We start from the raw sequence: 21635 nt of genomic DNA, 5'->3' as shown, positions 1-21635 counted from the left end.
AAATGCTCAGAGGAAATCTGATTGGTTCTTACGAACACTGTGTAAAAAGTTCTTTTGTGAATAAAACGACCTGGGCCAAGGGGTGGGTGAATTATTATTGGCACCTCCTCCCAGAGTCTTGCTGGTCAAGCCTCGTGTGTATTCTATTAATCAGGGTCCAATCCTTCCTTGCTTTTGGAATGCAACAAAGGAGCATGTGCAGAGTTCCAACGCAGGCAGGAAGCCAGCAGAGGGGTTTCCAGAGGGGCATCACACAGCCTACCTGTGCCTTCAGGGTGGCGGCATCGAAGACGGTGACTTGGTTTCCGCAGCTGGCCCACACGGCATCGTCCAGGGTCAAAAGGGTCCGTACTGGTGCCAGCCCCACCGTCAGGCAGGCAGGCTCAGCCTCCAAGTCCCAGAACCCCCCTGAAGCAAGGAAGAGAGAGAGCGGCATTAGAAAAGGGGGTGGCGGCTGCCAACAGAAAGCTGGTTTTTAGGGCAAGGACTGACAGGGAGCACTGCATGGAGCAAGACTCGGGCAGCCTCAAATCCTAGAAAGCAGGCGTCGGATTGGCTTAGCCAGACCGGCCGCAGAACCTGGGCAAGCCTGGCAGCACTGATGCACTTTGTATGTGGGAAGCCCCAAATTCAATCCCCTGCATTCCCAGCTGAAAGGATCCAGTGACAGGGAAAGGGGATCTCTCTTTGCCCGAGACCCCAGAGAGCTGCTGCCAGTCAGAACAGGCAACACCAGGGTACTTGGGCAAATTGTCCAAGCTGGCATGTTGCGGCTTCCTAGGTTCCTTTCTAACAAACCAGGCATAAGCAAACCCGGCCCTCCAGGTGTTTTGAGACTACAGTTCCCATCGTCCCTGACCACTGGTCCTGGTAGCTAGGGGTGATGGGAGTTGTAGTCCCAAAACGTCTGGAGGGCCCAGTTTGCCTATGCATGTAATAAGCCAACTACAATTCTGCAGGATGTTGAGATGCAACGTTATTATTTCATAGCTCAGATCCAAAATTTATCCACGGACAGGAAAAGCTTCTGTTTGAGACCCTGGATAGATGGTGACAGGCCATATTATCACCGAGTTGTATCATTGCAGAGTTAGAAGGAACACCCATGGGCTATCTGGATCCAACCCCCTTCAATGCAGAAATCACAGCTGAAGAATCCCTGACAGATGGCCATCCAACCTCCATTGAAAAGCCTGCAAGGAAAGAGAGTCCACCATCTTCCAAAAGAGACCATTCCTCTGTCAAACAACCTTCTCCATCTCCAGATGTTTTGAACTATGATGTCCACCGTTCACAGCTGGCTGGGACTGAGGGGTGTTAACAGTCCAAAATGTCTGAAGGGCACCAGGTTGGGGGAGGCTGGCATAGAACCGGTGAGCAAATGCTCCTGCCTTGTGTAAGGAACCTTCAGACATTCGGGTCTCACCATCCAAACACAATCCTTGGTTAGGCAGGCATTCACATAGCAAGCGGAAAAATTTACACTGACATTTTCTAACAAGGTCCCAAACAGGGAATTTTGACCCTGAAATGATGGGAAAACCACCAGGGAAACTTCTCTGAAACCTCGCAAAAGGCAAACGAGGAAGGGGGAAATGTTCTTTACCTGTCGGATTTCTCCCCCTGCCTTCCTCCCTCCCGCCATGTTTTCTGGTGAAACAGCTGCCGCAGGCCAGTAAAACATACAAAGCAAGCATTGTTTAAGGCTTCTTATTTGTTTACAGTACTACACACGGATCCAGCTGTGCAGATATTTGAATCTGCAATGGTTTGGTTACTAATCCCTCATGTCGGGATAAGTGAATTTCCATATAAGGAGCTTTTGGATAGCGGGACCTGACTGTACATTCCTGCCATGCCGAAAACCCAGAGGTTTGTCTGGATAATTCACACCAGAACGTGAACTTTCGAGTCTTGCCCACTGCTCAATGCCTCTTAGAAGCTCCTCCGCTCTGCCAGGGAACAATCTTCCCTGCAGGATTGAGCTCAGGGGAAACTGGGCTTGCTAATTGGCTATGTCTATAAACAACACTGATTGGCTGGCCCTTCTGACATCACATCCTGCAGAGCAGAGCCATTGTGGCCAGTATCCACCAAAAACCTTCTCCTCTGTGAATTTGTCCTATCCTCTTTTACAGCTATCCAAGTTGGTGGCAATCACTGCCTCCTGAAGGAAGGAGGTCCGCAGTTTAACACTGCGCTGCAGAGGGTTGGACTTAATGACCCCTGGGGTCTCTTCCAACTCTAAAATTATATGATTCTCTGTCCTAAATCTCCCAATACCGAGCTTCAACCAATGTCCCCCAGTCCTAGTGTTATGAGAGAGGGAGGAAAGAAAATGTTACTGCATTTTCTCCATGTTGACTCAGCCACTCGGACCAAACTGGAGTGGGGGCTATACAGAACACTCTATAGCTCTAATTAACTTTTTTTTCCCACTCCGAAAAAGAGATTCTGATGCTGTAAATCTGAACCTGGTAAAACTTCTCCAGTTACTCAGGGCTGCCTTGGATTTAAACTGAACCTCAGAGGGTCAAAAACAAGGCACGGGCGGCCAAACATATGGGAAATGAGCCTTTTATTTTCCTTCGAAACAGCCCAGCCACTGCCAAGCCCTGTAGAAACAGGCTGCGCGGCTCCTGAATGGGTGTGTGAGTACGTCACAAATAATAAAAAAATAAAAAATGAGGAGCTGGAACAGGAAGCACCCTAACAGCAGAGGGGAGAGGCAACGCTGTCCGTTTGCCCAAAGCCCCACAACACAGCTCCCTGGGTAAAACCACATGACAGCAGGCTGGGGAGTGAGCTCTCCCCACTGATATGGCAAGCTGAAGGCCAGATCGGTAACTGGCAAAACCACAGGAAGCTCCAACACACACACACCCAGCATCTCACCGCAAATCACACACCAAATGGCACTATTACGTTCCCAGTTATCCACTTCGCATCAACATTTCTCCCCCTCTCAGCGACGCAGAAACCATTTTTCTCTGTGAATTGTAGCTCTTACCAGCTAGACAGAAGCATCGCTATTTTGGACGGGATCTCAGTTATTTCCAGCCAAAAGGAAAACGCTCAGAGGGAAAGTGCTGGAGATGCACGGCGGGTGGGGTGGGGGTAGGCCTCGAAGTGAAAAAAGGCTTCCCTGGCTGAATACAGATATACAAAACTGTGGTTTTGGATGTACAGAGATACCTGTTCTCTGTGTGCACCCTGCTTTGGTCAGACATGCCACATTGCCCAAGGAGTACGGGGTTGGACTAGACATCCCTTGCCGTCCATTTGAACTCTATGATCATACGAAAACAGGCTTGCTAATTGGTTAGCTTCATATATATATATATATATATATAGCACTGATTGGCTGGCCTTTCTGATGTCACAAAGCCACCAACCTGTGCTACCCCAGGGCTATGGAGGGGCTCCCCAGGTTTTCAGATAAGGGGACCTTCCCAGCCCTACCCGGAGACCTTTTGCATGCAGAGCAGATGCTCTGCCAATAAACTCACACCCTTCCATAAGTATCAAGTAAGTTTCTAGTCCTCATTGCGCTGGATAAATAAAGGGCTGGTTTAAAATAGGAGTTACCAAGTCAGACTATTGCTCCGTCTTGCTCAGATTGTCTACACTGACGGGAAGCAGCCCTCCAAGCTTTCAGGTGGGGGCGGTCCCTCCCAACCCTACCTGGGGGTGCCAGGCGTTGAATAAGGGACATATGACATGACAAGCATAGGTCTCGCTCTCTATTATGATCTGGACCTAAAAATAAATCAGGATCCTAGTCCTCATGGTTCTGAACCAAATAGGAAGTTTCTGCTGGGGTCAGATCATTGACCCATCTGTACTGGCCAGCAGCAGCTCTTTATGGTTTAATAGAAATGTAGAGTTGGAAGGGACCCTGCCGGTCATCTAGACCAACCCGCTGCAATGCTGGAATATACAGCTGTCCCATACAGGAATCGAACCTGCAGCCTTCGCATAATCAGCCCCACACTCTAACCAACTGAGCTATCCAGAGTTTCAGACCGGGGATATTCCCAGTCCTGCCTGGCTATGCTCCCAGGAACTGAACCAGGGACCTTCGGCCCACAAAGGCAAGTCCTTTCCCATGAGAGCTATTGCCTTTCCGCATTTTTCCTGCCCTTTACCAACGAGAAGCCCACATCGAGCCCGAAGACGAGCCACTCCCCATCAAAGCGAGTGTCAGTGGCTGCTTCCCCATCACTCAAAGGGCAGGGCCACCACAGGGAACGGGTTGACCTCTCCCACCCACAGGATTGCCCTGAGCTTCGGGCGCTGATGATGAGTGACCCTGCTTTGTGCCGGCCTTGAAGGAAAGGCTGCGGGAATGTGGCCCACAGCGGTCTCCAAAGCAGAAGGACGCCGACGGGAAGGGGAAGATCAGAAAACCTGAAAGCGTCAACCGCCGCTGCCAGCTCTGCTGCAAGGGCAAAGGAGGAGAGACAGGGAAAGCAGAGGGAACTGTCAAAGGCTGCCCTGCTGTACCAACACAGCAAACAGCCAGGGGATTCGTAATGGGCTTCGGCGAGGCTCCCCAGTGCCCTGATTCCGGGACGCAGCACAGCTTCAGTCTGTCACTGGCCCCATCTAATGCAATCAAGATGCAGAAAGCTCCTTTGTATTATTCAGCAGATGAAGGAGGATGGAAAGCCGAGGGGGTCTCACACCATTCAGGGCTCTCTCTTGCAGCCCACCCAGATCACATCTCCCCGCAAGCACGCACACATGACATGTCGTGCACATAGAAGGAAGTTTCATATTATCCATTAGTTGACTGGATATGCCACCTTTTCCTCCAGGATTGCTCCAGGTGGCACCCTGTTTAATCCCAACAACAACCCTTTGAGGTAGGTTCCCTAGGTGGCACAATGGGTCAGTGCGTCGGGCTGTTAACCAGGAGTTTGGTGGTTTGGCTGTGGGCAAGATTCCCGCACTGCAGGGAGCTGGGCTAGAGGTCCCTTCAAACTCTACCATTCTATGATACTAGGTTAGAAAGAACAACAAAAGAGGTTTAAAGACACTTTCAAAGGTAAATCTTAAAAAAAATAGTAATATAAAGGTAAAGGGACCCCTGACCATTGGGTCCAGTCATGACCAACTCTGGGGTTGTGGCACTCATCTCGTTTTATTGGCCGAGGGAGCCGGCGTACAGCTTCCAGGTCATGTGGCCAGCATGACTAAGCTGCTTCTGGCGAACCAGAGCAGCGCACGGAAACGCCGTTTACCTTCCCGCCGGAGCGGTACCTATTTATCTACTTGCACTTTGACGTGCTTTCAAACTGCTAGGTTGGCAGGAGCAGTGACCGAGCAATGGGAGCTCACATAAGAACTGAAAACTGGGAAACACTGGCCTGCGAGCGCTCAAATTGGAGAATAGCCTTTACCAAAGGCGTCATGGACTTTGACGACACTCGAACTCAAGCCGAAAGGGAGAAACAAGCTAAGAGGAAGGCACGTTTGGCAAATCATCTCCATGACCAACTGCAGCTCGGAAACCTATGTCCCCACCGTGGAAGGACGTGCGGATCCAGAACTGGCCTCCACAGTCACTTAAGACCATATTTGTGGAAGACAATCTTACTAAGCTATGAGTGATCACCAAAGAAAAAGGATTCTAGCTTAGGCTGAGAAAAGGCAGTAACTGCCCCCTGCCCCCAAGTCACGCAGGGAGCTGCTTCATAGCCGAGTGGGGATTTGAACCCTTGTCTCTCCCAAAGCCTAGCCCGATGCTCTAACCACTGCAGCACAACAGGCACACAAAATTCTAGTCACGCCTCTTACCTGATGGAGGCGAGAGAGCAGGTGGCAAAGTTGTGCAGGCACCAGCCTACTTTGCAAAGACAAAATTTACATTTCTTGCTCCACTCACTTTTGCCCCTGGCCCCACCCACCAGGGGGCACGCGGTCCCCAAAAGCTTGCCCGGAAGGGAATACGGCCTTCTGGAGGCCTGTGCACCTGTCCTACAGTATTACCGTATTTTTCGCTCCATAAGATGCACCTGACCATAAGTTGCATCTAGTTTTTAGAGGAGGAAAGCAAGAAAAAAAAATATTCTGAACGAAACAGTGGATGTATGATTTTTGTGGTTCATGCTGTGGCCACAGACATGTGATCTGATGGTGAATTTGGGGTGACCCAATGCAAAGATCCTAAGGATCCATGTGGATCCGTGCACATTTTTGCACCATTGCAGCCCTAGGAAACAGTAGGTGTGTGATTTTTTTGGTGCAGGCTGTAGCCATGGACATCATATCGTATCGTAAAACCTTTATTGGCATCACATACAACATCCAAAACAGATCAATACAGAATTACCACTTCCCCAGTGGCACAAAACATTTGCTGAAAGAAAGGAGGCATTCGCTCCATAAGACGCACAGACATTTCCCCTTACTTTTTAGGAAGAAAAAAGTGCGTCTTATCGAGTGAAAAATACGGTGTTTACCCAACCTCGTAGGATGGTTGGTCCCTCCAAGATTTTATCTTCGGGGGAAGAAGGGGCAGAATTGGAAAGAGCCTCTCTGCCTAATCGGGCCGGGATTAATCTCCCTTTCCCTTCCCACCCCCCCACAACCTTTTGAGTCTGTATGTTTTTCAAAGTGATTTGTGTCTAAAAACCCCCCGCCCCGCCTCACCCCCCATTCTCCACGTTCCATTAAACACTCGCGATCTGCGCCTCGTTGCCTCCGTTCCGGGGTCATAAACGGATGTTTTCTCGCGGAGCCTCCGATCTCCACTTGGCAAACGCTTTGTGTTTATTAATTAGCGTCTCATAAGCCAGTTATGGTTTTTAATTAAAGTGTGTCTGCCTGGAAGATGGAGGGGGGAGGGGGGAGGAGGGGGGAAGGTGTCCGGGGGAAGGGGGCAAACGAAAGCTTGCCGTCTCCCAGGCAGATGTGGGTGCGGCCGATCTGCTGCTCGCATCTGCAAGGGGGTCGGTGCCACCTCTGTCGGGCAAAGATACCTTGTCGGAGGCGCACCTGTTTTCTCAATAGCTGGGAGGCTGGTGTTTCTCCATGCATTAAAAGGAGTGAGGAAAAAGGAGCAGAAACTGTTTCTGATAGCGCCAGAAGGTGCAATGGCTACCAGCCCTGATGGCTGTTGCTCTGCCTCCGTTAGCCAGAGGCAGTAAATGCCCCTGAAATGCCAACTGCTAGAAATCACAGGTGGCAAGGGTTGCTGTTGAGCTCAGGTGCTGCTTTGCGGTTTCCTATTGAGGCATCTGATTGATCAGCTCTGGAGGGTAGGACTCGGACCAGGGTGGATAAAAATCAATGATTTTTAAAAATAATAATAATCAAAAATATCAATTTTTAATTTAAATCAGATTTTTTTTTTAAATTTAAATTGGATTTTTAAAATAAAATGCTTTTGGAGGGAAAATCTTTCTAAAGGTAGTTTTCTATTTAAGTTATAGTCCAAAGGCTATTCATCAGGAAATAAGGATTTGTTGTAAGTTTTTCATGTGCGCTAAAACTCAGTTTAAGGTTTTTTTTTAAAAAAAAGTTGAACCACATCAGTTAACAAACATGGATACATACACTGTAATGTTATTGCTTTAGTTAAATAAATTGTTTAAACTCTTATTAAGGAAAGGATTGTTTTTCTCCTTCCAATAAAGAACACCAGAAAAGCTGTCCAAATATAAACGGTTAGCTTATTAAACCTCACAATCATTTCATAATTATCGGTCTACGTATTTCTAATAGTATAACCAAATCAGTAATTTTTGATATAACTGTAAAAACTACTCTGACAATTTATTATTCCCAAAATGAAACCTTCATCTGGTGAGAAATATTAAGATTATACCAGCAAGAATTAATATTTCTGCTAAGAAAAAATTATTTACATCAAGTCTTATTGACTAGTGATTTAAATCAAGTCTTACTGACTAGTGATTTAAATCGTGATTAAAATCGATTTGATTTAAATCAAATCTACCCTGACTTGAACCAATGGCTTCAAGTTACAAGGAGATGCCAACTAAACATCGGGAATAACTTTCGGACAGTAAGAGCTGTTCGACAGTGGAGAGAGGTGGTGGACTCTCCTTCCTCGGAAGTTTTTAAGCAGAGGTTGGGTGGCCATTTGTCAGGGATGCTGTAGCTGAGATTCCTGCATTGGTGGGGGTTCGGGGGCAGATAGCCCTTGGGGTCCCAACTCTACAATTCTATGAATCTATGATTCTATGGTGGGATGAGGGTGGCGTTCTGGGTTAAACCACAGAGCCTAGGACTTGCTGATCGGAAGGTCGGCGGTTTGAATCCCCGCAATGGGGTGAGCTCCCGTTGCTCGGTCCCTGCTCCTGCCAACCTAGCAGTTCGAAAGCATGTCAAGTGCAAGTAGATCAATAGGTACTGCTCCAGCGGGAAGGTAAACGGCATTTCCGTGCGCTGCTCTGGTTCGCCAGAAGCGGCTTAGTCATGCTGGCCACATGACCCGGAAGCTGTACGCCGGCTCCCTCGGCCAATAAAGCGAGATGAGCGCCGCAACCACAGAGTCGGCCACGACTGGACCTAACGGTCAGGGGTCCCTTTACCTTTACCTATGATTCTATGATCCCTGGGTTTGAATGAGACAAGGGGACTCATTCAAAAGAACCCAGCCGAATTGGACAGTTGAGCTCACAAATGCAACCAAGCAGATGGCTCCGCAAAGCACAACCTAAGAACCTGGCTGCCGCACCAGGCTAGTGGCCCGTCCTGTTCTCAAAGTGGCCAACCAGATGCTCATTATGGGAAAACCCCCAAACAGGACCTGAGTGCAAGAGCAACTCTCCCCTTCTGCGGTTTCCAGCAAGTCGCATTCGGAAGCATCACTGCTTCCAACAGTGGAGGGAGAAGGCAGCTGTCATAGCAGCAGCCTTACTCTCTTTTAAAGCCATTCTATAATAATAATGGGACATGGGTGGCGCTGTGGGTTAAACCACAGAGCCTAGGACTTGCCGATCAGAAGGTCGGGGGTTCGAATCCCCGCGACGGGGTGAGCTCCCGTTGCTCGGTCCCTGCTCCTGCCAACCTAGCAGTTTGAAAGCACGTCAAAGTGCAAGTAGATAAATGGGTACCGCTCCGGTGGGAAGGTAAACGGCGTTTCTGTGTGCTGCTCTGGTTCGCCAGAAGCGGCTTAGTCCTGCTGGCCACATGACCTGGAAGCTGTACGCTGGCTCGCTCAACCAATAAATCGAGATGAGCGCCACACCCCCAGAGTCGGCCATGACTGGACCTAATGGTCAGGGGTCCCCTTTACCTTTATAATAATAATAATTTATTATTTGTACCCCGCCCATCCGGCTGGGCTACCCCAGCCACTCTGGGCAGCTTCCAACAAAGATTAAAAATACATTAAAATGTCATGCATTAAAAACTTCCCTTCAGATATCTTCTAAATGTCAGGTAGCTGTTTAGCTCTTTGACATCTGATGGGAGCGCGTTCCACAGGGCAGTGCCACTACCAAGAATGTCCTCTGCCTGGTTCCCTGTAGCTTTGCTACTTGCAGTGAGGGAACCGCCAGAAGGCCCTCGGCGCTGGACCTCAGTGTCTGGGCAGAACAATGGGAGTGGAGACGCTCTTTCATGTATACTGGGCTGAGGCTGTTTAGGGCTTTAAAGGTCAGCACCAACACTTTGAATTGTGCTCGGAAACGTACTGGGAGCCAATGTAGGTCTTTCAAGACTGGTGTTATATGGTCTCGGCGGCTTCTCCCAGTCACCAGTCTAGCTGCCGCATTCTGGATTAGTTGTAGTTTCTGGGTCACCTTCAAAGGTAGCCCCATTCCAGCTGACCCATCGCTCTAAATTATCATAGATTCACAGAACTGTAGGGTTGGAAGGGACCCGAGGGTCATCTAGTCCAATCTCAGCTAAATCATACATGACAAATGGCCCTGGGGAAGCAGATTCCATTGCTCAGCTTTGCACTATGTACAGAAGTACCGCCTTTCTGGAGACAGTTTGCTGCAGTGGTTAGAGTGTCAGACTAGGACCTGGGAGATCAGGGTTCAAGTCCCCACTAGGCCATTAAACAGCTTGAGGACTAGAGGCTTGATTTGTTTTTAAGGAAAGGTGCATAGCTCAGTGGCAGAGGTATATAAGGCAGCTTCCTAACATCATGTCAAATTCTTGTGAACAACTCCCTATTCACTCCCTAATTACATAGCCCTTTTTAATACGCCCCCAACAACTAAAATCCTCAAACATTTTAGCCTTTCCTTATCGGGGAAAGTATTCTAACTCCTTGATCTTTTGAGGGTTGCCTTTTTCTGACAGAGGCTTCCCCTGCCGTGTGTTTTCAGTCTTAAAAAATGGATGATGAAACGCTCTCCGTAAACAGAGAAGACCTCAAAAACAGCAAATCAAAGCGGCTTTGGAGCAAACAAAGGATGACCCTAACCCGGCATGCAAACACGCAGCGAGACAGAGGCATGCACAGGTGACATTGCCCTGAGCCTGTGACGTCCGACGTGCCTGGTGAAATTGGAGTGAACTGACCCGAGAGAGAGAGAGAGAGAGAGAGAGAGAGAGAGAGAGAGAATATTCTCTGTTCATCAAACATTTACAGGGAATGAGAATTTAAAGCACGCAGCTGACAGGCTTCAGTGGCCGTAAAACAGCCACCCTCCCTGCCGTCAGAGGCAACTGACAGCGAATCAATAGGAAATTACAGAGCGCTCAAATTGGAGGTTTTGTCTCCAGACCTAAACTTGAATCCCAGACCCTGCATTTTAAAAGCCAATTAGCATAAAGATTTTACTTCATTTTGACGGTGGGTGGGGTTTGGAGTGAAGGTACAGAGGAAGGTTCCCCTCTCCCTGCCCCTACCCCCCCATCTCTTTTGCCATCTGCCAGAAATAAAAATAGATTTTAAATTAATCAAAAAGCACAAATTGCAAGGGAAACTGCTGCATGCTTGAAACGCTGGAGAGCCATCACTGCCAGTCAGTGCAGACCAGTAATTCCCAAACTTGGGTCGCCAGCTGTTTTTGGACTACAACTCCCATCATCCTTAGCTAGCAGGGATGATGGGAATTGTAGTCCCAAAACAGGTGGAGACCCACGTTTGGGAAATACTGGTGTAGACAATCCAGAGCTAGATGGACCCTTGGTTGGATTTGGCTTCCTACATTCCTTGTCTGAATCAACCCCATATTCTATGTACAATGGGGACTAGAAGCTTGCTTTGCTTTTAAGGAGAGGACCAATCAGATTCCTCCAGGAAGCCCACTGTCAAGGCATGACGGCCACAGCTCCTCTCTCACTGTTGTTCATAAGAAGGGGACTGCTGCCCCGCACCCTGCTCTCACAGGGGCTGAACGCATCTAAGAACCTAGAAATCTAGATAGACTGCCCCTGGAACTGGAGGCTCCATAAGCAGCCTGGTGGATCAAGCCAGTGGCTCGCCTAGTCCAGCATCATGGTCTTATGGTAGCCAAGCAGATGCCCCAAGGGGAAGTCCGTAAGCAGGACCCAAACACAAGAGCCCTCTCCCCTCCTGTGGTTTCCTGCGACCGCCATTCAGAAGCATGCTGTAACAATGGAGAACCCATAGCTGTCAACTTACAGATTTGAAAATAAGGGACCAGCAGCCTCGGAAATAAGGGATCAGCAGCCAAAATAAGGGATTTTCAGAGCACAGGTATGTTCGACTTCTGAGCCCCTCCGAGCCAAAGGCAGAAAGCACAGCCAGCAGCCAAACGAAGCCTCAAGCGGTGGTTCCCACAGCGCAGCAACCCGGCAAAGGGGGTGCAGCAAGGAAAACCACCGCCACCTCTCCGCTGGGAAGCGCTGAGCAAAGGCGAGTCCCCAGGCAACGCGGCTGATTTGATCGGCACAAGGCATGCAAGCTCCACCCCCCAGTCATTCTTAGGCTCCTTATTGGGTGAGCAACGCAGCCAAGCAACACAGTTGGAGCCTCCCTCCTCCCTGGCCGGCAGGGAAGGAGGGAGAGGAGCTGCTTCCTTTGAAACCCGGGAAATTTAAGGGACATCATCAATAAGGGACAGCAGCGGGACACGGCGCTGGGATAAGGGACTTTCCCGCCAAATAAGGGACGGTTGACAGCTATGGGGGAACCTGGTAGCCATTGATCGCCTCCTCCTCCTCTGTGAATCTGCCTCGCCCTCTTCTAAAGCCACCCGAGGACCAAGCCAGGGTCTTGCCCAACTCGCTATTTCCACGGGCGCTGATGCTCACCGCTGGTTCTGGCATAAGCAGCCACTGTTCCATCCTGCAGGCCGGCAAAGAGGTAGTCAGGGCTGTGCTTCAAGCAGAGGACCGGCTGGAGCCCCGGGCTCTTGCCTGTCAAGAGGCACTGCGTCCCCATGTCCACACTTCCATAAACCAGGATGCTGGAGGGAGAAAGAGCAGGGCTCCGTTTAGAGTGCGGATTGAGGACGGAGATTAACACAGGAAAACTGGAACAGACGGAGTGACCCCTGGTGGGTGATCAGGGAGGTGCAGGAGAAGGCCTTGTGTGTGTTTCACACACACAATCATGTAAGGCGAGAAAACCCTAGTGTTCAAATCTCCAACAGCAAACCTGTTAAGAGTTCTAATCTGTGTTGTAATAATGTTATACTTGTAAAATCAAATAAAAATTATTTCAAAAGAGAGAGTGAGTTTTAATCTGCTTTTAGTCTTTTTGAAAGTCTTAGGTTATCGTTGCAAATTCTTCTTACAGGTAATTTTATTGTTTGGTTCCTTCTGAAAAAACCACACCGGGAGGTTTTTTTTCCAAACAGTATAAGATTTTGACAAAATAAATTAATTTTAAAAATTCAACAAGACAGGCTAACGTTAACGATTTTATGGTTTGCTTTTTAAGGGGGGGGGGGAGGGAACCAAAGCCCTTTGCAAAAAGCCAAAAATCACTGCCATCAATGCAATTTAAGTTTTTCAGAACAAATGCAATTCATAATCGACTCAAGAATTCTGCCACCCCCCTCAAAAAACACAGCCCAACCCAGCCTAAGCAAACTGCCAACAATTTGCTGTGCCATCAATGCAGCCTGAGTCCCATCACCCTCTCAAGGCCACTGGTGGGGCAGAAGGCAGGGAGCCCAACAGTAGATGGCGCTAGAGCAAAGGAGAGGCAGAGCCAACTAATGCTCATTTTGTCCCCATCCTCTTCCCTGCTGGCTTTTGCAAGGGGTATCCCTAAGGAGAAAGCTGGCAGGCAAGGTCATACCCTGGTCTGAGTGTAAGTAAGAAGGCAGGGAGGTTGGGGCTGGCTGGGGCTAATGGGTAAGGGCCCCACTTGCACTAACAGACCAGCCAACACTGAGAAACAAAAGAGAAGTTTATTGGCACAAAAATGGAAGCAGGAAGAACTACCGACAAAAGAAGAATGGAGGATGAAGTTGATGGACTATGCAGAATTGGATAAATTAACAGGAAGGAGTCGAAACCTGCAGGATCAGAGATTCTTAGAAGACTGGAGTAAATATATGAACTATTTGTAAAGTAATTGTGATGAACAGATTACGCTAGTAGGACTGCAAGAAGTTTTGTAAGGTAGATTATTTGAAATATTGCAAGAAAGACTATGAAGAGAATTATTAGTTAAGGACAATTAAATGTAATATAGAAATTAAGAAATGCATAATAAGTGATAAGGAACGGAAAATCATCAGAGGTGTTGATGGAAGTCTAAAAAGGATTGTATAAGATGAGAATTTTTGTTGTATGACTGTTGGAACTGATATGTTAAAAAATCAATAAAAATGTATATTTAAAAAAGAAGAGAAACAAAAGAGAAGTCTTCAGGGGCAGAGCTAGCCTGATCGCCTGAAGAAGGCTCCGTTGTGTCTCCCCACCAGAAATTGCACACACGCTTCCTCACCTGCCGTCCTGCAGCCCAAGGCAGATCACCGGCTGTGGCGGCAAGGCCTGGTCAGCAGACGTCTCCAAACCATCGGCTCTCTCCTCTTCGCTCCTCTCGGGAATGTATTCCGAGCACAGGACCTGGGCGGAAACCGGAAAGGACTTCACAGTGCGGGGCGCTGCCCGGTTCAGGGAAAAGATTTCGACTTGGCCGCCAGCCCCCTCCTGCCCTCCGCCGACCTAGAGGAGTCGAGAAGAAGAGGAAGAGAGAAGGAATTCTCCTAAAGAAGTATTCTTGCAATCGTGGACTCGTGGAGTTAGAAGGGACCTCAAAATTTATCCAGTCCATGAAGAACCTTTTGAGGTAGTCCACTCCACCAAACAGCTGCCACCCCAAAATTCTTCCTAATATTTATCCTTCCTTGCCATTTGATTCGAGAGCAGCAGAAAACAAGCTGGCTCCATCTTCCATGTGAAAGCCCTTCAGGAATCTGAAGATGGCTCCCACTTCCTTCAACTGGATTTGTCTGCCCTAAATCTCACTGGCTTTAGTAAAGGTAAAGGGACCCCGGACCATTAGGTTCAGTCGTGGCCGACTCTGGGGTTGCGGTGCTCATCTCGCTTTATTGGCCGAGGGAGCCGGCGTACAGCTTCCGGGTCATGTGGCCAGCATGACTAAGCCGCTTCTGGCGAACCAGAGCAGCGCACGGAAACACCGTTTACCTTCCCGCCGGAGTAGTACCTATTGATCTACTTGCACTTTGACGTGCTTTCGAACTGCTAGGTTGGCAGGAGCAGGGACCAAACGACGGGAGCTCACCCCGTCGCAAGGATTTGAACCGCCGACCTTCTGATCGACAAGTCCTAGGCTCTGTAGTTTAACCCACAGCGCCACCCGCGTCCCTTATTATACCAAATTGCAGTTGCTGCTGCAAGCATCAGATGATGTCCCCACCCCAAAAAAACAAAGAGGAGGCTTGTCCCGCAGTCAATGGAAAGCCCCCGCTTCTCAACAAAAACTCACCCAGAGATAGCCTTGCGGCAGAGAAGTGCTAACAGCGGAGAAACCCAGCAAGGAAGAATGGACCGGACTGTGGACGGCAGCACCAAGCTGAATAGAGGATAAAAAAGGGGGGGAACATTTAGGAACACACAAAGTTGCCTTCTTCCGAGTCAGTTCATGGGACCAGCAAGCTTCGTACAGACTAGACTGGGCCTCTAGTCCAGAGTTTCAGGCCAGAGAGCCTTGGAGATGGGACCATGCAATAATAATATTTTTAATAATAACAACAACAACAATCAAATAAAGGCTGAATGAATGAATAATACTGAACTACATGGTCCAGGGCATAAGGCATCCTGCGATTATGTACTGCTCAGAGCTCACAAAGGAAATTCTAAATAATAATAGTAATAATACAGCCGTACCTTGATTCTCGAACATAATCCATTCTGGAAGCCTGTTCGATTTCTGAAAATGTTTGAAAATCAAGGCGTGGCTTCCAATTGGCTGCAGGAGCTTCTTGCACTCAATCAGAAGCCATGGAAGCCGTGTTGGATGTTCGGCTTCCAAAAAACGGTCACAAACTGGAACACTCACTTCCAGGTTTGCGACGTTCGGGAACCGAAATGTTCAAGAACTAAGCTGCTCGAAAACCAAGGTGCCATTGTAATAATGATGATGATGATGATGTTATTATTTGTACCCAGCCCATCTGACTATATTACCCCAACCATTCTGGGTGGTTTCCAAAATATATAAAAATATAGTAAGACATTCAACATTAAAAGTCCCTATACAGAGCTGCCTTCAGATGTCTTCTAAAGGTTGTCTAGTTACTGATCTTGACATCCAATGGGAGGGTGTTCCACAGGATTAATAATAACAAATGATAATTTATTCAGGATTAGTTCCAACTAACAACAACAACAAAAACATGTTATTTATACCCCACCCAACTCGTTGGGCCTCCCGAGCCACTCTGGAATTTCCCAACAGAATATTAAAAACACGATAAAACATCAAACATTAAAAACTTCCCTAAACAGGGCTGCCTTCAGATGTCTTCTAAACGTCAGGTAGTTGTTTATTTCCTTGACATTTGATGGGAGGGCATTCCACAGGGCGGGTGCCACTACCAAGAAGGCCCTCAGCCTAGTTCCCTATTACCTCACTTCTCGCAGTGAAGCTGGACCTCAGTGTCTGGGCTGAACAACGAGGGTGGAGATGCTCCTTCAGGTATACTGGGCCAAGGCCGTTTAGGGCTTTAAAGGTCAGCACCAACACTTTGTATTGTGCTCGGAAATGTACTGGGAGCCAATGTAGGTCTTTCAGTGTTATATGGTCTTGGCAGCCGCTCCCAGTCACCAGTCTAGCTGCCACACTCTGGATTAATTGCAGTTTCTGAGTCAGCTTCAAAGGTAGCCCCACGTAGAGCGCATTGCAGTAGTCCAAGCAGGAGATAACTGTTCAGGGAAGTGTTTAATGTGTGACATTTTAATGTATTTTTAATCTTTGTTGGAATCTGCCCAGAGTGGCTGGGGAAATCTAGCCAGATGGGCCGGGTACAAATAATAAATTATTATTATTATTATTATTATTATTAAGCATGCACCACTCTGGTGAGAGAGTCTGCTGGCAGGTAGGGTCTCAGCCTGCGTACCAGATGGAGCTAGTAGACAGCCGCCCTGGACACAGAATTAACCTGCGCCTCCATGGACAGCTGTGAGTCCAAAATGACTCCCGGTTACCCCATTCAGGGACAGGGAGTCCTCCACACCAGCCTGTCCCATCCCCCAAAAAACAGTACTTCTCTTGTCAGGATTCAACCTCAATTTGTTAGCCGCCATCCATCCTCCAACCACCTCCAGACTCTTACCATTCGATTTAGACCAGGCACAGGCAAACTTGGCCCTCCAGATGTTTTGGGACTACAATTCCCATCATCCCTGACCACTGGTCCTGTTAGCTAGGGATCATGGGAGTTGTAGTCCCCAAACATCTGGAGGGCCGACTTTGCCTACGCCTGGATTAGACTATGAAATAGCTAAGCTTTGCAGCGAGAGCTAAGCTCCGCCATGGGGCGCATGATTCGATTTCCCCTCAACCTAGAAAAATCCAAAACTTTCCATGTCCCCCCCGAAAAAGAGAGCACAGCTGTCTTTCACCAGAGGTGAAATGCAGGGATCCCTTTGAAACCAAAGGACACACTTTACACTGTTTTTTTTAAAAGCCCCCCTAAGCTGTCCCAGATCCTCTAGGGTACAGGAGGAAAGGACATGTTGGAGTCAAAGGAGCTTTGTGGATTAATCATAATATATGTATCCAGACGCCGTGCCTCCCGCCCCCCCCGCACCCCCCCCCCCCCGTTCCAGCTGCTTGCCTTCATCATTTTTTTTTCCCCAGAGCCGGGTGGTTGCATTGAAACCATAGATCATCAAAAGAAGTAAAATCTGAAGCCAGCCTGATGGAATAAAGCTTTGGCAAAGAAAGAGAAGCGTTGCGGGTGGGGGACGACGACTCTTCACCGTCCCCGGAGGAAATCTCGCCGGCATTTGGTCTAATTAGACAAAACGGCAGCCAGGCCTTCAGGAGAGAGAGAACACACACAAAACCACAAATACACACACACAGAGAGAAACCACCACTGACGCACACACACAGCTGTTCCTTCTAGTACTGGAGGGGTGGGGTTGAGATGGATGCAGCCAGTGGCCAGGAAACTTCTGCATTCGCCGCTAATTGGATTTTTTTGGGGGGAGGGGGGGTGACATTGAGAAGCCCTCTGCAGCGCTAACGATGGGAAGTAGATTTCCTCCGGTTCTTAAAAGTGGAAAGGATTGCTTTACTGGATGCAAGGAGAGCAGGTGGTTCGGGAGCAGAGCCCATGTTTTCAACAAAAACAAGGTCCCAGGTTCAAATCCTGAAGGCAGCATCCGGGGGGAGGACCCGAACCGGCGGGTTCAAACGATGGGAAAGGAGTTCGATTAAACGTTAGGAATAATTTTCTGGGGGCGAGAGCTGTTTGATGGTGGGACGGACTCCTTCGGAAGGTGGCGGCGTCTCCTTCAGCGCAGGTGTCTAAGCGGATGCTGGTTGACCACTTGTCTGGGATTCTTCAGCACTGCAGGGGGTTGGGCTGGATGACCTTTGGGTACCACTTCAAACTCTACAATTCTGATTCTATCTCCAGGTAGGGGAGAGAGAGAGAGAGAGAGAGAGAGAGAGAGAGAGAGAGAGACAGACAGACAGACAGACCCCCTGCCTGGAACTCCGGAAGGGTTCACTCTGTCAGGCGCCATAGGAAAGGATTGCTTGACTGCATAGGAAACGGAGGAAGCTGCCTTCTACGGAGTCAGACCCTTGCTCCATCTAACTCCATATTGCCTGCACTGACTGGCAGCGATGGCTCTCCAGGGTTTCAGGCAGGGAGCTGTTTCCCAGCCCTGCCTGGAGACGCCGCCAGCGGGGATGGAGCCTGGGGCCTTCTGCATGCTAGGCATGCCTCGAAAGATTCCATCAACGGCGTCTCTGGAAAATTTTACACATCACTTGGGAAGACAGGCAAACTAAAACCAGTGTACTGGAAGAAGCAAAGATCACCAGTGTGGAAGCAATGATTCTTCAACATCAACTTGGTTGGACTGGTCATGTTGTTTGGATGCCTGATTGTCGTCTTCCAAAGCAACTGCTCTATTCCCAACTTAAGAATGGAATGTGTGATGCTGGTGGTCAACAAAAGAGATTTAAAGACTCTCTCAAGGCAAATCTAAAAAATCCTTCCAGTAGCACCTTAGAGACCAACTAAGTTTGTTATGGGGAGGCGGGTGGCACTGTGGGTTAAACCACAGAGCCTAGGGCTTGCTGATCAGAAGGTCAGCGGTTCGAATCCCCATGACGGGGTGAGCTCCCGTTGCTCGGTCCCTGCTCCTGCCCACCTAGCAGTTCAAAAGCACGTCAAAGCGCAAGTAGATAAATAGGTACCACACTGGCTGGAAGGTAAACAGCATTTCCGTGTGTTGCTCTGGTTCGCCAGAAGTGGCTTAGTCATGCTGGCCACATGACCCGGAAGCTGTACGCCGGCTCCCTCGGCCAATAAAGCGAGATGAGCGCCGCAAACCCAGAGGAGTCCGTGTCTGGACCTAATGGTCCCTTTACCTTTACCTAAGTTTGTTATTGGTATGAGCTTTCGTGTGCATGCACACTTATTCAGATACACTGAAACAAAAGTCACCAGACCCTTATATATAGTGAGAGGGTGGGGAGGGGTATTATAGCTTTATTAGAATAGGTCTCTCCATGGTTTAAAGTTTTGTAATAAGCTGTAAACTTAAAACCATGGAGAGACCTGGTCTGCATAGAAACATTGGATTCTTATCTCATTATACATGACAAATGGCCATCTCATCCCTTGCTTTTTCCTGTAAGACCAACTGAAGTTGTTAACAGTCGTCAACAGGTTTACCACACCTATCAGCCAATCACCCATTCCCACCACCCTTCTGAGTAATACCCCTCCCCACCCTCTCACTATATATAAGGGTCTGGTGACTCCTGTTTCAGTGTATCCAAAGAAGTGTGCACGCACACGAAAGCTCATACCAATAACAAACTTAGTTTGTCTCTAAAGTGCTACTGGAAGGAATTTTGTTTGTTTGTTTCGACTACAGCAGACCAACACGGCTACCTACCTATATCTAGAACTAAAAAAAAAAAAGGTAATATAAACACGGACAACTGGGAAACACTGGCCTGCAAGGGCTCCAATTGGAAAACAGCCTTTAGCAAAGGTGTCATGGGCTTTGAAGACACTCAGACTCAGGACGAAAGGGAGAAATGTGCTAAGAGGAAGGCACACTTGGCAAATCCACACCGTGATCAGCACCCAATGTCCCCACTGTGGAAGGACGTGTGGATCCAGAATTGGCCTCCATGGTCACTTACGGACTCACTGTTAAAACTGTGTTTATGAAGACAATCTTACTGGGCTATGAGGGATCGCCAGAGAAGCAGCAGCATGCCAGGCAAAACCTGTATCGCTGAGCTATGAGACAGGGTGGTTCAGGGGCCGAGCGCCTGCTCTGCTTGCATGTCCAATCCCTGCTGGCAGCATCTTCACAGATAGCGCTGGGGCCCAAGGATCTGACTCAAATAAGGAAGCACCCTATTTAAACTCAGAGGACTTGTTTTATTTTAAGAGGAAGGAGCATAGCTCAGTGGTCATAGAATCATAGAATCATAGAGTTGGAGGAGACCACAAGGGCCATCGAGTCCAACCCCCTGCCAAGCAGGAAACACCATCAGAGCACTCCTGACATATGGTTGTCAAGCCTCTGCTTAAAGACCTCCAAAGAAGGAGACTCCACCACACTCCTTGGCAGCAAATTCCACTGTCGAACAGCTCTTACTGTCAGGAAGTTCTTCCTAATGTTTAGGTGGAATCTTCTTTCTTGTAGTTTGGAACCATTGCTCCGTGTCCGCTTCTCTGGAGCAGCAGAAAACAACCTTTCTCCCTCCTCTATGTGACATCCTTTTATATATTTGAACATGGCTATCATATCACCCCTTAACCTCCTCTTCTCCAGGCTAAACATGCCCAGCTCCCTTAGCCGTTCTTCATAAAGCATCGTTTCCAAGCCTTTGACCATTTTGGTTGCCCTCCTCTGGACACGTTCCAGTTTGTCAGTGTCCTTCTTGAACTATGGTGCCCAGAACTGGACACAGTACTCCAGGTGAGGTCTGACCAGAGCAGAATACAGTGGCACTATTACTTCCCTTGATCTAGATGCAATACTCCTATTGATGCAGCCCAGAAATGCATTGGCTTTTTTAGCTGCAGCATCACACTGTTGGCTCATGTCAAGTTTGTGGTCAACCAAGACTCCTAGATCCTTTTCACATGTACTGCTCTCAAGCCAGGTGTCACCCATCTTGTATTTGTGCCTCTCATTTTTTTTGCCCAAGTGCAATACTTTACATTTCTCCCTATTAAAATTCATCTTGTTTTTTTTGGCCCAGTTCTCTAATCTGTCAAGGTCGTTTTGAAGTGTGATCCTGTCCTCCGGGGTGTTAGCCACCCCTCCCAGTTTGGTGTCATCTGCAAATTTGATCAGGATGCCCTTGAGTCCATCATCCAAGTCCTTGATCCGTGCCTGAAACCCTGGGGACCAAAGGTCTGACTTTGTAGAAGATTCCTTCCTATCTTTTTGTTCAACTCAGCCTTTGATCCAGAACCCTGAGGACTAGAAACTCACTTTATATTTAGGGAGCAGCAGTAGCTTCGTAGGTCCGTATAGTTAAAGCTATGGTTTTCCCAATAGTGATGTATGGAAGTGAGAGCTGGACCATAAAAGAAGGCTGATCGCCGAAGAATTGATGCTTTTGAATTCTGGTGCTGGAGGAGTCTCTTGAGAGTCCCATGGACTGCAAGAAGATCAAACCTCTCCATTCTGAAGGAAATCAGCCCTGAGTGCTCACTGGAATGACAGATCCTGAAGCTAAGGCTCCAATACTTTGGCCACCTCATGAGAAGAGAAGACTCCCTGGAAAAAACCCTGATGTTGGGAAAGATGGAGGGCACAAGGAGAAGGGGATGACAGAGGACAAGATGGTTGGACAGGGTTCTTGAAACTATGAACATGAGTTTGACCAAACTGTGAGAGGCAGTGGAAGACAGGAGTGCCTGGCGGGCTCTGGTCCATGGGGTCATGAAGAGTCAGACACGACTAAAGGACTAAACAACAACAACAAGTAGCTTCTAGGGCCAGGCAGTATCTGGTTTTCAACCAGCTAA

At 48.4% G+C, this 21635-nt stretch overlaps 1 protein-coding gene across 10 annotated transcripts in view; it reads right to left on the bottom strand.

Annotated features, from left to right (window-relative positions):
• Positions 1–21635, bottom strand: part of ARHGEF10L (Rho guanine nucleotide exchange factor 10 like) — a 142095-nt gene that overhangs the window by 32282 nt on the left and 88178 nt on the right. For all 10 annotated transcript variants that reach the window (XM_079986775.1, XM_079986772.1, XM_079986776.1 and 7 more), the window contains 4 exons: positions 14867–14953; positions 13862–14082; positions 12214–12368; positions 263–408 (listed from right to left, as the gene is read on the bottom strand). In XM_079986775.1, the coding sequence (XP_079842901.1) occupies positions 263–408; positions 12214–12368; positions 13862–14082; positions 14867–14953 (609 nt within the window). The remainder of the gene's footprint in view (positions 1–262; positions 409–12213; positions 12369–13861; positions 14083–14866; positions 14954–21635) is intronic.

This window comes from Podarcis cretensis (genome assembly GCF_951804945.1).
Source record: "Podarcis cretensis genome assembly, chromosome: 8".
NCBI classification, from domain to species: domain Eukaryota; kingdom Metazoa; phylum Chordata; class Lepidosauria; order Squamata; family Lacertidae; genus Podarcis; species Podarcis cretensis.
Note: the sequence above shows the minus strand (reverse complement) of the source record. Positions and strands in the feature narration are given on the sequence as shown.